We start from the raw sequence: 15840 nt of genomic DNA, 5'->3' as shown, positions 1-15840 counted from the left end.
TCAGAAGAGGTGGGAAGGAACAGGAGAGAGTTCTGTGAGTTTCCCCGTGAAACCTCCCAAACCCTGGGCATCGGGCATGGAGACGAGGAATGCCGTGAGTGAGCTCAGCCCAGGCTCAGCTCCCCCTGTCCCACCATCTGCCGTGGCGACAGGCCTGCCTGCACCGGAGTCGGCCACCTGCCTGGGAGCGGCCAGCGAGCTCCCCCGGCCGCCATCTGCCAGCACCAGAACACTGCGTGCATTACACATTCAACTCGAAGGACTTTGGGGCTCTCTGTCCAGGGGACACAGGCCCAGCCCCTCATCTGGGGTCACTGAGACTGGGCTCATGCCTCTCGGAGTTTCTGTCTAGTCTTTGGCCCGTGCTGCTTGGAGGAGGGGAGGAGAGGAGGTTGGGTGTTTGCGTTTTCCTGCAGAGACCTGTTGTTTGCGTCCCCAGGGTCTGCCCTGAGAGCTTGGCAGGGATGGCTTCTCCCCGTGTTTTGGTTTCAGCTCAGATGTCCCTCGGCTCCACTGACACCCGTGACCGACCGCAGCCTTGCCCTCCTCCCAGCCTCCTCTCTCGTCTCTTTTGCCTGTCTCCACCATAGCACCCAGCATTCCCTTTGTTGCCCTGTTCCTTGCTTTGCTCCTTGACCGTCTGTCTCCCTTCCCCACTTTGTTGAGCATTTTCTTGGCACACGCTGAAAAGGGAAACAAAGGTACATTTTTGATGTTGTCAATCCTCCCCCCGGCCCCCCAAGTAGGTTGTTCCAGCTTATGCTCCCACCAACAGCAGGTACAATGGTCCAATCCCCCACCTCTTGGCTGACACTGGGTATCATCAGTCTTTGGAATTTTCTTTACTATGGTGGGGCTGAACGCAGTTTGTTTCACAGTTCTCTGATTCGTTACCAGGTTGTATTGTGCTGGGGGTGGGTGTGGCTCTCAGGAAAGACTTGTCACCTGCACAGACAGACACCCCACAGACATGCTGGTCGGACAGAATCTGAAGGGAGTCAGACTCGGCGGCAGGAATGCGCCGTAAGGTGGGTGGGCCCTGGCTGTGTGGCTCAGGGGATTGCGCTCAGGCCTGCGAACCAAAGGGCTGCTGGTTAGATTCCCGGTCAGGGCACATGCCTGGGTTTCAGGCCAGGTCAGGTCTTCAGTGGGGAGTGCGTGAGAGGCAACCACACGTTGGTGTTTCTCTCCTCTTACTCCTTCGCTTCCCCTCTGTCTAAAAATAAGTAAAGGATTTTTTAAAAAACGTAGAAGATGGGTGGCGTGTCTCTAAGTCTCCACAGCAGTTTCTGCAGATAGCAGAGGTCTGGGCATTAACCAGCCAGCCCCGTGTGGCATCAAACACCTGCCATGTGTCCAGTGAAAGTGGGAAATTGGGTCTAATCTCATTTTTATCAAATTTAAGCTTAAGTTGCCACCCATGCCCGGCCACTGTCTTCCTGGTCAGTGTGACCATAGGTTGCAGGTCGGCCCCAGCTCGAGCACGCCAACCCGCTCCCAGCGTGGGCACTGGATTTGGAGGACGCCCTGTTGGGGGCGCAGGCCCTGAGTGTGCCGGTCTGCGCTGACGGTTCTTTGTGCCGCACCGCTCTCGTTTCAGGGACCGTCGTGGGCGTTGTTCTGTACACGGGCAGAGAGCTCCGGAGCGTCATGAACACCTCGAACCCTCGGAGCAAGGTGTGTGTGCGGCCCTGGGACGTGTCTCCTGCTCATCAGACCTCGTGACCTGATGTGCTGTGATGGCTGGCGCTGGGGCTGAGGAGCCAGACTTAAAAACGGGGGCACCCAACAGTGTTATTTCATTTTTGCAGACCTACTGTTTATCTGCATACTTGTACCTATGTACGTAGATACAGCTATATGCACATGTAACACCTGTAATGCACAAGTAGGTGTTCATATATATATGTGTATATATATGAATATATATAGTGATAAAAATTCGAATGTGAATACATTTTATGTATTCATATATAAATACATAAAATTTAAAAATTTTATCTTTTGAAATTAAAAAAAATTATGACCCAAACATTTTTGAACATATAACATTTTAAAAGCTTTTACATGAAGGCAAACTGTTGTTCGCCAGGTGTCATGTGGGGTCCTTCACGCATGTCTCATCGAAGCCTTACACCCACGTGTGAGCAAGTGCTTCCTGAGTGCGTGGTGGGGGAGGGCGGGCCCGGGTTGAACCCTCTCCGACAGCCGCAGGGCCAGGTCCGCAGTCGGCTGAGTGGCTCAGTGATGGCTCATTTCCCACTGTGGCCCTCCCTCCCCACCCCACCCCACCCCACCTCCAGTTTTAGGTCAGAATGTTGCAGAACAATCTCCCTCTGACAGGTGCTGTGTTTCCCAAACTCTGGTCATTTTCACCCCACCACGACAACTGTAAAATGTCATGTATTCCATGCCTTTGCCTAATCTTAGGCCATATTTCTGTGAAGTTACGGGTGTGCTGTGCTAGTTGTGTTTAAAAAAATACACGCTAAAATAAATAGGTAATTATTAAACTAATGATGTTAATTCATGCAGCGCCCGAAAATCGGGAACTGCCAGAGGTGTGGGCCCCACCCTTTCAGGCATGTCTGCATCGGCGTGTGGCGCGGTGCTGGGGACAGGGGCCTGAGTCGTTTTACAGGTCACTGTGCCGGACAGCGACCAAGCAGCGCCCGGCCCCAGCAAACATGGCCGTAACCTGCTCATGTGTTTCTAAGCCTAAGTCTTCTTAAGTCACTAAAAACCTGATAGCAGAAATCTTTGAGGTCCCTTGGATTGGATGTCTATTACAGACTCCAGCCCCCCATGCTGAGTGTCCTCAACCAAAGCTGTAGGGGTTGATGGGTCCTGCCTTCTCACCTGAGTGGAGGGGCTCATGGGTGAAGGACCATTCTCCAGGTGGGCTGTGCATTGCACCCGCTAATCCAAGCTCCCCTTTGCGTCCCGTCCCCCAGATTGGCCTGTTCGACCTGGAGGTGAACTGCCTCACCAAGATCCTCTTTGGTGCTCTGGTGGTGGTGTCCCTGGTCATGGTGGCCCTCCAGCACTTTGCCGGTCGTTGGTACCTACAGATCATCCGCTTCCTCCTCCTGTTCTCCAACATCATTCCCATCAGGTAAGCAGAGGACGAGCTTGTGTTGGGGTGCTGTGACGGTGTCTTCTCTTCGCCAGCTGGCCCCTTTGCTGAGCCGAGGACCAGGAACAGTTGGGGTTGGGAGTGTGAGCCACACTAGGGGCTGGAGGGTCTCAAAAGCTTGTGGCTTCATGACCCATCTTTTCTTGAGTCACTGCTCGGAAGGTCCTGCCCTGCCCCGCCCAGTCCATGGTAGGGATGCCAGCTGGAGCGCATCTCCCCGGCCAGCTCCGAGGGGTGGGTCGTGGCCGTGGGGAGTGTGTGCTGAGAAGGATCCCGAGTCCCAGTCTGGGTTCAACAGGAAATAACACGGTGACTGGCAAGCAGCGGAAGCAGGTAACGATGGTTTGCCTCGCGCGGGGGCTGCATCAGCAGTTTAAAAATGACAAAAGCAATAGATCATCGTGAAAAAACCCCAGAGGTTCACAGCAGCAGAAGATTACGGTAAATCAGTTCGGAAAAGATGGAACGTTTGTGGAGACAGACGGTGGGAATGGTCGCATAGCAGCGTGGACATCCTGAACGGCCCACTTGAAATAGTAAACTTGATGTTGTATATATTTTACCTCAATTTTAAAAAACGAGCATAACCCTGGCTGGCATGACTCAGTGGGTTGAGCATTGTCCCGTAAAGCCAAAGGTCACCTGTTTGATTCCTGGTCAGGGCACATGCGTGGGTTGTGGGCCTGGTCCCTGGTTGGGGGTGCGCATGAGAGGGAACTGACTGATGTTTCTCTCCCTTTCTTTCTCCTTCCCTACCCCCTCCCTAAAATACATAAGTAGAATCTTTTTTTTAAAAATGAGCGTGGCACTGGCTGGGTGGCTTAGTTGGTTGGAACATTGTCCCGTGCACCGAATATTGTAGGTTTGATCCCCAGTTGGGGTACGAGTGGGAGGCAGCTGATCAGTGTTTCTCTGTCTCTCTCTAAAATCAATAAACTTATCCTTGGGTGAGGATTAAAAAAGTAAAAAAAATGAGTGGACTCGGAGTTAGGAAGAAGCAGGACGAACAACCACCCCTTCCACACTGTGAGTGGCCGTGGTCTGTGACGGAACAGCTTCATGGACACGGCGAGTGGCTCTCGTGTGACCAGATGGCGGAGTTGACTCCGGCTCTGTCTGGGGATTCAGCCCCGGGAGGGCCTTTCCCAGGGGTGACTCCAGGTGCCGTGGCCCAAATGACACGTGCGGAGAGTCCTTGCTGTTTACAAAAGGAGACCGAAGGAGCCTGCGCCCATCTCGTTAACCGGGTTGCTCTGGTTGTCTCACCAGTTTGCGTGTGAACCTGGACATGGGCAAGATCGTGTACAGCTGGGTGATTCGAAGGGACTCAAAAATCCCGGGGACTGTGGTTCGCTCCAGCACGATCCCTGAGCAGCTGGGGAGGATTTCTTACTTACTCACCGACAAGACAGGTGAGCTTCCTGCCCCCCGTTTCCCTCCCACCCCACCCCTGGATCCAATGGGAGAGAAGGGGCGTGGGTCCTCTTTCTGAAGGTGATAGAGGTGCCTGCCACTCCTCTTTCCTTTTCCCCCGGCTTTCGATGAAGCGTGATTGTTTGGGGATGGTGATGAAGATAGCAACAAAGCTTTAGATGATACCACTACCTCTGTGCAAAGCGCCGTTCTGGGGTGTTTATTTGTAGTTACTTAAAGTTACTCCTCATCCCAGCCTGGTATTTTTACAGGTGAAGAAATGAAACAAAAGTTGGCTGGTTTGTTTCGAAGCAGCCTTTGAAGGCAGGCAGTTGGCTTTAAGTCCTGTGCTGGTACCCCAAATTACTGCTCCACAGTTTGGTATCGTAGTGGTTAAGAGCAAGGGCTAGGGAGCAGGGAGGCCTGAGTTTCAGCTCCGTCTCCACCATCTCGTGTCCACAGGATGAAAGGGAATCTGTTGCAAAGATCCGGAGTGCCTCATCAGAGCAGAGAAAAACCAGGTGTCAGGAAGGAGAGAAATCAGGAAAGTGCTGGATGTGGCCACATCAGGACCCCTGGGTGGGCTCTGTTGGGTGCAGGTCTCTGGCTGCTCAAGGTTCAGGTTCCTTCAAGATGGAACCTGATTGGACTAGTGTGTGTCACGTGCCACCACCCTCTTGGCCAATGGAATGGTCAGGCACCCTGACTGACACTCCCTGTGGACCATCCCAAGAAATGAGCGGAGGGGTAATTTCCCCCAGGAAACCTAGGGTGCCGTGTTCTAAAGATAGGGAATTGGATTCCGGGCCAGCAAGACCCCACAGCAGAAGCAGGGGCAGAGCTAAAACCAGCATGTGACATGTAGTGAACACTCCAAAAAAACCCCATGAAACAAAGCCGATCTGACATTGTTGCTAAGACCGTGACAGCTCCAGGATGTGGCCCCGTCACCCGTTTGCCTTGCGTTCCAGGAACCCTGACCCAGAACGAGATGGTGTTCAGACGACTGCACCTGGGCACGGTGGCCTATGGCCTGGACTCCATGGACGAGGTGCAGAGCCACATCTTCAGCGTCTACACCCAGGTACCTGCCGCCTTCGGTTCTGCTGCCCACGCCAGTCCTTGCTGCCCACGCCAGTCCTTGATGTCCACGCGCACCTTCACCGAGATACAGTTACTCAGCACGCCATGTGACTCCCCTGGGTACCGTCCTCATGGGCACCGAGACTTCTGTCCCGAGGGCTCACCGTGTGGCTTTCCACGCTCCCTGGCTCCTGGCTGAGCCCCCTCCCCGCCCCCTTCTCAGCACCGCTGGCCCCCCAAGAACCGTATCAGACAGCCTCACTGTTGTGGTGTGTCCCCACTGCCGCCCCCCCTCCACCGGCAGGAGACACGCCTTTGCCCAGGTGGATGGTATTTTTAAGAGCTTGTGGTGTTTGCAGAAGCCATTCCTTCTCAGGACATTTGTGTTGTTCAACGTTGGTGGCCCGTTTTCGGTTCAGCACAGGTAACACTCTTTGTAAAGTGCTCAAAGTCGGAAAACGACATTACTTACTGTGAACTTTAACCTTGCGTTAGCAAAGCTCATGAATCGATCTGCCCGTCCTGGCCATGGGTTTAAAAGAGCTCAGTGTCACGGGATTAAGTCATCTCGAGGTTGATGTGAGCCCAGAATTAGAGCACCCCTCCCTCCAACGTGTCATCCTCTTGTCGTGTCTAAAACCCTGCAGTGAACACAGGAATATATATCCGCGATGGGAGGTATGAAGGCTTTCCCGTGGGGTTTTTTTTTACACGTTTATTGAGGTGTAGTTTACATACTATAAAAATCAGCTATGTTAAGTGTACAGTTCAGTGACTTTTTAGTAAATTAAAGAGTTACGGAGCCATCAGCACAAATCCATGTCAGAACATACCCACCACCCCGGAATGGTTCCTGCCAGCCCATTAGAGCGCCATTCACCTGACCTGTAGGATTTATTACTGGGGTTTTATAACAGTGTCATGTGGAGCACGGTGCTCGGCACCCTGGGGTCAGATCCCCGGGGACAGTCAGAATCCCGAGACCCAGTTTCAACAGGTGAACCAGGCAGCCCCCAAGTACAACAGTCTGGGAACACCTGCCGGGAACCTGAGGCGCACCCTCATTTTCCAGAACATCAGTGTCTGCATCTGTGGACTCCAGAATCGACATTTTAGCTTCATCTTTAAAATTACAGCAGTGTCTAAATCTTACTCGTGGTCTTCAGACTGACCCAGGGACATCCCCCACTCCATGTATCAGACCAGCGTGTTGTCAGCTCTGGCCCTTGAGGTGCCCTGCCGAAGGAGTCAGAACTCTGCGACGGGTTTTTTCCAGAACATTGAAATGTTGCTTGCACATTTTAGGGAATTCCCAGGTGACGGGTTTGAGGGTTATTTGCCCGAAGTAACCTCAGAAAGAAGGCAGGTCGTTTTAAAAGACTCCGGCGGGAAAAGTCCAGATTATTACTACAAACCCGAATAAACCGAGGGAAAATGGCCAACACCTCATGAGATCAAACCAAGACAGGCTTTCAATGTGGCGATTTTTTCCCTCTGGCTTATTTACTTATTGGTACCTATAAACCACGGTTGAGATATAATTCCCCAACCATAGAATTCACCCCTTCAAAGTGTACAATTCTGAGCGTTTCTCAGTATGTTCCCAACATTGTACTTCCGTCACTATTATGTGATTTCTGAACATTTCCCTCCCCCCGGAAGAATCCCCACCCCTGCTCCTCCTGATCCCCTCAGCCCCTGGCAACCCCCCGGCTACCTTCTGTCTCCATGGGTCTGCAGTGGTGGACGTTTAACGTGGACGAGACCACACAGTGTCTGTGGCAGCTGGCTCACTTCGTTTAGCGTGATGTCGTCAGAGCGGTTCAGGTGGTGGCGTGTGTCAGGACTTCGTTCCCCTTTATAGTTGAATAATGGGTGTGACAACCTGAATTATAATTTCCAATAGATTATAATTCCCAGTGTCCCTTTCCCTGACTGTATGTTGTTGTGTTTTTTTTTGATATTAGCTGATACTGTGGAAAATGCTGTTTTTTATTTTCATCATATCTTTCCAGAAGTTCACCTTTTTACTGTTTTATAATACAAAATGCAACGTTATGCAAAGTTAAACGTATGTATATGCCCTGGCTGATGTAGCTCAGTGGATTGAGCACGGGCCTGCGAACCAAACAACCGCAGTTCGATTCCCAGTCAGGGCACATGCCTGGGTTGCAGGCCAGTTCCCACCAGGGGATGCACGAGAGGCAACCATACATTGATATTTCTCTCCCCCTCTCCTTTCCTTCCCCTCTAAAGAGAAATAAATAAAATCTTAAAGAAAACATACATATATGGTGGCACTCAAACATTTTTTCCCCAATGTGTTACATGATTGAAATATTTTGAGACAGCCGGTCTGTATTACCTGGTATATGGAGTCATCTATTTTATTTTACTCACTGCAGCAAGTGGAAATATCTTTCACTGTTGTTAATATATGTGTCTCCACAGGAGACCCAGACTGGCACTTCTGCTGACAGCCTTGAAGCTATTTTGTACTCGTGAATTCATCTTTTTCAGAAATCACAGTTGATCACTATTCCACACATTTTGATCTGCAAGCTGTCAGTTTTCACTTAATACTTCGTCTCGATATTGTTTCAGGATTGTCGTTAGAACCTCAGGATTGTCGTTAGAACCGGAACTCACCGAGTTCTTCTTCCCTGTTCCTTCTTGATGAGTGAGCTGGTGGAGAACTTGTCGGTTTCTGGTTCCTTTTCCGCATCCGCGGGCTGCGATGGCTTCGGGTTGCCGGGGCTCCCTTTCCGTGTTCCAGGCTCCTTTCGCTTTCTGCCTCCATTGGAGGAGACACGGATTGTTTTATCTGTGTGATTTTCTCTGGGACACAGCTTGCTTTGCTTTGCACTCATCTAAAAAATGTCTGTTATTTCTTTATGATGCATTTATTTTTGGCTGGAGACAAAAGACACGTGATAGATAAGTATGAAGAAAAAAGCATTGGAATCACCCATATTAACATCATGCAGAAATACCAATGTTAACACCTGGGTGTTTAAAACGCTGAGCTTTCTCTCTGCCTTTGTGTCTGGAGGTGATGGTTTACTTTGTTTCTTTGGGTGTGTGTGTGTGTGTTTCTTTTTCTCTTTAATCCTCGCCCAAGGATATGTTGGTTGATTTTAGTGAGAGAGGAGGGGAGAGATAGAGAGACATTGATGTGAGAGAGAAACACCAATTGGTTGCCCCTGGTACACATCCCGACGGGGGATTGAACCCATAGCCTTTTGGTGCACAAGACGACATTCCAACCAGCTGAGCAGCCTGACCAGGGCTGTGTTTCTTTATAGTAAGAAGGCATCATATTTCCACAGTTTTTTTTTAACTACAGTTGAATTGTACCCTCTTGTGTTCCTTAAGTGCAGGGGAACCAAATACCCGTATTTCTTAAAGTTCTTAACATAGTTATTGTTCATTTTGAGAAGCATTTCTGGTTTAAGAACCACTGTTAGAAGAATACCCTCCAACTTCCTTTTTTCACTCATGTTGGCGATTCTGATCATTTTTTTTTATGTATTTATTTATTTATTATTTTTTAAATATATTTTATTGATTATACCATTACAGTTGTTCTATTCCCCCCCTTCAATCCCTTCTACCCGCACCCTCCCTCCCCCACCATTCTGCCCCCCTTAGTTTATAACCACATGTCTCAAGTTCTTTGGATTCTATATTTCCCCCACTATTCTTGCCCTCCCCCCTATCTATTTTCTACCTACCATCTATGCTATTTTCTGTGCCTTCTCCCCCCTTCTCCCCCTCCCACTCCCCTGTTTCTAACCCTCCATGTGTTCTTCATTTCTATGGTTCCACTCCTGATCTAGCTGTCCTCTTGGTTTGCTTTTGTTTTAGGTGTGGTTGTTAATAACTGTGTGTTTGCTGTCCTTTCACTGTTCATATTTTTCATCTTCTTTTTCTTATATAAGTCCCTTTAGCATTTCATATAATAAGGGCTTGGTGATGATGAACTCCTTGAACTTGACCTTATCTGAGAAGCACTTTATCTGTCCTTCCATTCTAAATGAAAGTTTTGCTGGATAAAGCAATCTTGGCTGTAGGTCTTTGGATTTCATGACTTGGAATACTTCTTTCCAGCCCCTTCTTGCCTGTAAGGTCTCTTTTGAGAAATCCGCTGACAGTCTGATGGGTACTCCTTTGTAGGTGACTGTCCCCTTATCCCTTGATGCTTCTAGGATTCTCTCCTTCATTTTGGTCTTGGCTAATGTAATTATGATGTGCCTTGGTGTGTTCCTTCTTGGGTCCAACTTCTTTGGCACTCTCTGAGCTTCCTGGATTTCCTGGAAGTCTATTTCCTTTGCCAGACTGGGGAAGTTCTCCTTTATTATTTGTTCAAATATGTTTTCCACTCGTGGCTGTTTCTTTCCCCCTTCTGGTACCCCTATAATTCGGATGTTGGAACGTTTAAAGATGTCCTGGAGGTTCCTAAGCCTCTCCTCATTTTTTTGAATTCTCATTTCTTCATTCCTTTCTGGTGGGATGTTTTGTTCTTCCTTCTGGTCCATTCCATTGATTTGAGTCCCCGTTTCCTTTCCATCACTATTGGTTTCCTGTGCATCTCCCTTCATTTCAATTAGTTTAGCCTTCATATATTCCTCTAATTTGTGACTTTGTTCCTCTAATTTGTGACTATAATCTACCAGTTCTGTGAGCATCCTGATAAATAGTGTCCTGAATTGTGCTTCTGAGAGGCTGGCAATTTCTTGGTCGCTGAGAGTTATTGGCTCTTGGACTTTGAGTTCTTCTTGTGCCATCTTTCGGGTTGTTCGTGCCTGTTCCATAGCAGGATCAGAGCCCTAAAATGTTCACTAGAACAGGGCAACTCAGTCGCTGGGTTGTGACGTTGTATGTGGGGGCGGGGTCAAAGAGGGATAAAGGCTGTCACTGGTATTGCAGGGCAACTAAGTCGCTGGGTTGTGACGCTGTATGTGTGGGCGGGGTCAAAGAGGGACTATGGCGTCCTGTCCGCCGCCTGCCGCCACGGCCCTCACCGGTGCCGCAGTTGCTGCCGTCACCTGGCCCACGCGTTTCATCCCACTGCTCACAAGTGTGCCACCGCCGTCAGCCCTCGCCCCCTGGGCCTGCGTGGTCTGTCTCACTGTGCGCGAATATGCGCCCGCGGTCTGCCCCGCACCCCAACTGGTTCTCGTCTGCCTGCGCGCCTGGGTCGGGGGCCCTGTCCTGCCCGACCCTGCTCGCTGCTGGCTCTGCCCCTCTTATGTTGTCGGACTTCCGTATAAGTCAATTTTCTGTCCTTTGGTTGTGTCTTTGTTTCTCCAAACCTTTGTTTTATTCAAACTTGGTTGTGGGAGAAGGCACAGTGTTTCCACCTATGCCTCCATCTTGGCGGAAGTCGATTCTGATCATTTTTAATGGTTTTATAACAGGGCCAAGACTAACTAGGGTAAGAAAAGTGGGGGTATCCACCCTGAGAGCAAAATTTGATGGGAATGACCCCCCAAAAATATAGTAATCAAAATAAATCATAGTCTAATGCAACATTTTCAAAACTCAAAATTCATGCAAAAATCCACCATGAGCACGATACTGAAATTTTAAGTTGACAGGACCCAACCCACGCAGTTGGGTCTCCCCCACTTCCTGGCCTTGGTGTTGCAGTGTCCGTGGCTTTGTATCGTGGTTTTTTGCCTCGGCATGTGATGTATCAGGATGGACAATTCTTTGTTGCAAGGGCTGTCCTGTGCATTCTAGGGGAAAGGGAGGGAGAGAATCGACGTGCAAGAGAATTGGTTGCCTCTGGCACGCCCCCAGCTGGGACCTGGCCCACAACCCAGGCTGTGCTGACTGGGAATTGAACCAATGACCTTCTAGTTTGTGGGAGGACACCCAACCCACTGAGCTATAGCAGTCAGGGCCATTTCAGGGTTTTAGCAGCATCCTTGCCCTCTACCGTCTAGATGTTTGTAGCAACCTCGCCCATCAGGGGTGGGGCAGAATCACCCAAGGGGAGAACCCCTGTGTTGTCTGGGGTTCAATTTCTTTTTTTAAGTCTTTTAAAAAATCTTTTCTTCTTTATAGATATTATTTATTTTTAGAGGGGAAGGGAGGGAGAAAGAGAGGCAGAGAAGCTTCAATGTGTGGTTGCCTCTCACGCGCCCCCTACTGGGGAACTTGGCCCATAACCCAGGCATGTGCTCTGACTGGGAATCGAACCTGTGACCCTTGGGATTTAATTTCAAGGCATTGAAATTTGTTGCCTTGGTCGTGCTCTGAGATGTCTACTATTCAATAGAGGACACTGTATTTATTCAGTCACTTCAGTGGCCCTTAGCTCAGTTGATGCATTTGGAACTAGCAGCTCTGAGCCTGCCTCTGTGGAGGTGCTCCTTTGAGGTTAACGAGGTGCCAGCTTTGAGAGTTCTTTGGGGAGCGAAGTGGGACTATCGAAACAGGAATTCCTTCTCTTTGCTAGTGCATGTACACCAATCGCTGCCCATCCGTAATACCGATTAATACTGTGAACGTCTGTGCGGTGGTGGTGCAGTTTTAATTGCATTTAGAAAGAAAATTGATCTTCGTAGTGACTCCGTATTTAATTTTTGTATTGATCTTCCCTGTTCTACAGGACGGAGCTCTCAGTGGGAAGTGCCCCTGTCCCAGGTCACTAATGAGAAGTCGGGGACTGCTTTGTATTGATTCCCTGAGTCTCATTGCGTGGCTGGGGCGCCGTAGAATGACTCGGAAGCATTAGATGGTATGAGGCACCCACCCAAGGGCCCACGTCAGGAGCCTTTGTGCACGGAGGTCTGGCTTCCTCTCCCCACTCCTGACCCCATGGGGAGCTCTGCCACCCTCTTCCCTCCCTAAGAGGGCCAGTGGCTGCCTCCCCCAGGGCAGAAAGACTCGTAAGCTGCCTCTGTGGATGCCACATCTGTTTTGATTTTCCCGTGGTATTTTTTAAGAAAGAAGAAATGTGCGCAGGTTAAAGGGCCTATGGGGAGGAGGCTAGAGATAAACACTGTACAACGTGAAACTCTTCCATATGGGGAATGAGAGGATGTTTGAGGACGGGGCCCTACTACCGATGCGGCAGCACCCCGGTGATCACCGGGGCCTTAGTGCTACACGTGGATCGCCTTTTGGTGTGCAAATGAGCCTTTCACTCAGCGATTAAAAGAGAATTTCAGAATCAGTGGTTATGACCCCTCCTCTCAGGAGCAGCTTAGTGGGGAAGGGGATGCGTGTTAATTTAAGAGAGAAACAAATGAGTCTGCGACATTAAACCAGTAGCCTGTGGGTCGGGGCCGGTCACCCCCATCCTCTGAGGGGTTGTCAAATGGTCCCCTGATCTGAAAGGGAGGTCCTTGCAAAGATTGGGGCTCTCTGTGTTACCCCACATTTGAAACATTAGTGGGAGCATATGTCTTCCATAGACACGAAGTCAGATTGCTTATAAAAACCCAAGTTTGCCAGGGGCCAAAGGGCGCCCTGAACCCGCTTGGCCTTGCCTTCGGACCCACTGTTACTAAAACTTGCCAGCCGGAGCAATTACTTCGTCCAAGGCCTCGTTACTGCCCCTCGTGTTAAGTCATAATTTGGCCCAGGTGCTGAGGAATGTGGGCGAAAACGCAGGCGCTTGCGTCGGTGCCTAGAACAGAACGTAGGAAAAAGTGTTCTGGATTCGGCCTCCCAGGTCCGGAGGAACTTCCCGGACAGCATCGGTCCTCTCCATAATGTGGGAGTGAATTTCTTCATAATCAGAAGCACTTGGCCAATGATGATTCATTTAAACTGTAGCTCTGATTCATTACTCTAATTATTGTTACCATGCAGTGCCCTTTGGCCTGGAAGTGAAACTCGTGTCCTCTTGACACCAGAGGTTAACCGAGCAGGAAGCCGGAGTGGGGGTATGTGTGTGCCTGCATGACAAGAATAATTTAGTAATTGTCTAATTACCTGAGGAGTCGAATGCCCCTGCTAAAAATAGTATTAACAAAAATTAAACGCAAGCCATTTTCTTGTTTCCCATCACCCATCTGTTCTCTATTTTGGGCAACCAGCGTGTTCACGGGTATAAAACGCAATTCATTCTCAAAGATGGGATCACTTCTCCTCTGTCGGCCACAATGTGTTTTTAATGGAGTGGAGCACCCAGTGTGTCCGTGACCTTCTTGAGCTCCCGGGACTCGGCTGCGGCAGCAGGAAGACCGCTGCAGGTCCTTTGTCCAAAACCGTGATTCAGAGTCTAGACCTGACATATTTGAGATGCATTTCTTCTTAGAGATGGAAAAGTCAGCGCCCCCCACCGTCACCTCAGGGGGCAGGAAATTGTTTATTTACTCAGGATGCAACAAACAAGCTGTCGGTTCTCGTGGTCTGAGAGGACAGTCATCGGGTAAACAAGCCACTTTTAGACAGAGAGGACAGTAACCCACAGGAAGCTTGACTTCTGCTGGGGAGGGCAAGTGGGGTAACGTGGATTAGGGGGCTCAGAGAAGCCCTTTTTCAGGAGCGGACATTTGAATTCAGACCTCCTTGATGAGATAGAGCAAGCCAGCCCCATGGAGGTCTGGGAAATGAATGGTGTTCTAGGCAGAGGGCACAGCCAGTGCAAGGGCCCTGTGGCAGGAAGCAGTGCGGCAGTGTTCCGGGGACAGAGGAGGTCAGCATGGCTGGAGCAGTGACTAAGGAGGGCGATATCATGAAAGGGGGCTGCAGAGATGGGCAGGGGCTGTTCAGAATGGCCCTGTGGGCCATGGGAAGGCATCTCAGTGTGATTGAACACTGCACCATAAGCTCAGTGGTCCTCATTTTTTATTATCTTTCAAGGCAACAGAAACCATTTTTTAAAAGATTTTCTTTCTTTATTTTTAGAGAGAGGGGAAGGGAGGGAGAGAAACATGAATCGGCTGCCTCTTGCACGTCTCCATCTGGTAACCTGGCCTGCAACCCAGGCATGTACCCGGAAGGGGAATCGAACCAGCGACCTTTTGGTTTGCAGGATGATGCCCAACCCACCACAGTCAGATCAGAAACCCCTTTTCAAAGGAAGGACTTCATGGCACCAATATGTAACGTAGAGAGGAGCGGGCTGCTGGCCTTCCACACTGGGGATGCTGAGCAGGGGTGCCTGGGAATTCCTGCTCCTAGGAGTGTGGAGCCGGGCTTGAACCCTGCCCCGGAGCCCAGTCCTCTCACTGGCAGGAAACTGGGCGGCCCAGTGGGCCTACGTGACTTTCCACAGCTCATCCAGGAATGAAGCTCAGAGCTGTTAACCTCCAGGGCTCTTTTCCTGTGTTGCTTGGGAAAGGAGCCGAGGGCCATCTTCCCCAAGCCTTACCCCATGTAGGAGGCTGAGCCACGTGGCGAGAGGTTTGAACACGGGGGTGGTGAGGGCTGTGTTAGCGACAGAACAGCTGCTCGCGCGGGTGAAGGGCCTGACGTCGGCGTGGAAGGCAAACATTGAATGTGTACTCTTTTAAAAAAAATACTCACTCTTGGAAAACCTGCCTTAAGTGCAGGGCTGGGTACCATTCTGCGGCACCTTCATCTAGGCAGGTGTCACTCCCGTTGTCACTGTTCCTGGCCCTGCCCTGAGCGGCTTGTGACTGATGGCCGGTGCCCCTGTGAAGCACCAGCCAGAGCCGTGGTCTTTTATTCGAAACCAAGGAGTGTACCTTTAAAACAGTGATTCTAAGCCAGGGCGGTTCGGGTGCCCCTGGGACATTGGGCAACATCTGCTGGTGCATCCAGGGAAGGGAGGTGGTGCTTCCGGCATCCAGGAGGCGAGGCCAGAGGTGTGGGTGGACACCCGCCAGCGCACAGGGCCAGGCCACCGCAGGGAAAGTCCACCCTGAGTGCCAAGGCTGAAGACCCTGCTCTGAAACAACGGGGTCACTCTCAGCGTGGTGGGACCCTACCTGTGGGGGGCCCCATGAACCCTCCCTCAACCCCACCCAAAGGTAGACAGAGTCACCTGTTCACGGGTAGAACCCCCCCACTCACTACGTTGTAGTTATTTTTCTCTTAACTTTGCATGCATTCTTTCCCCCAAGCATAAATGATCGGACCCCTGACAGTTCTGCCCTTTCTCGCAGTGGGGCTGTGGACGTGCCTGAGCTGCCTGTTAGGCCCGCAGTGGGGAGAGCAGATGCCCGCCTGTCTGTTCTTCCACACCCTCGAGACACTTCCGTGCCTCCGGTCACCTCCTGTGT

General features: G+C 50.5%; 1 protein-coding gene across 2 annotated transcripts in view; it reads left to right on the top strand.

Moving 5' to 3' along the window:
* The window catches only part of ATP9A (ATPase phospholipid transporting 9A), a 109091-nt gene that overhangs the window by 51349 nt on the left and 41902 nt on the right, over positions 1 to 15840 (top strand). For both annotated transcript variants that reach the window (XM_037059909.1, XM_037059910.1), the window contains exons 10-13: positions 1601 to 1677; positions 2955 to 3115; positions 4406 to 4548; positions 5521 to 5633. In XM_037059909.1, the coding sequence (XP_036915804.1) occupies positions 1601 to 1677; positions 2955 to 3115; positions 4406 to 4548; positions 5521 to 5633 (494 nt within the window). The remainder of the gene's footprint in view (positions 1 to 1600; positions 1678 to 2954; positions 3116 to 4405; positions 4549 to 5520; positions 5634 to 15840) is intronic.

Source organism: Sturnira hondurensis, unplaced genomic scaffold (assembly GCF_014824575.4).
Source record: "Sturnira hondurensis isolate 20B ecotype Veracruz unplaced genomic scaffold, ASM1482457v3 Scaffold0011378, whole genome shotgun sequence".
In the NCBI taxonomy this organism is placed as follows: Eukaryota; Metazoa; Chordata; class Mammalia; order Chiroptera; family Phyllostomidae; genus Sturnira; species Sturnira hondurensis.
This window is presented reverse-complemented; position numbering and strand designations above follow the sequence as displayed.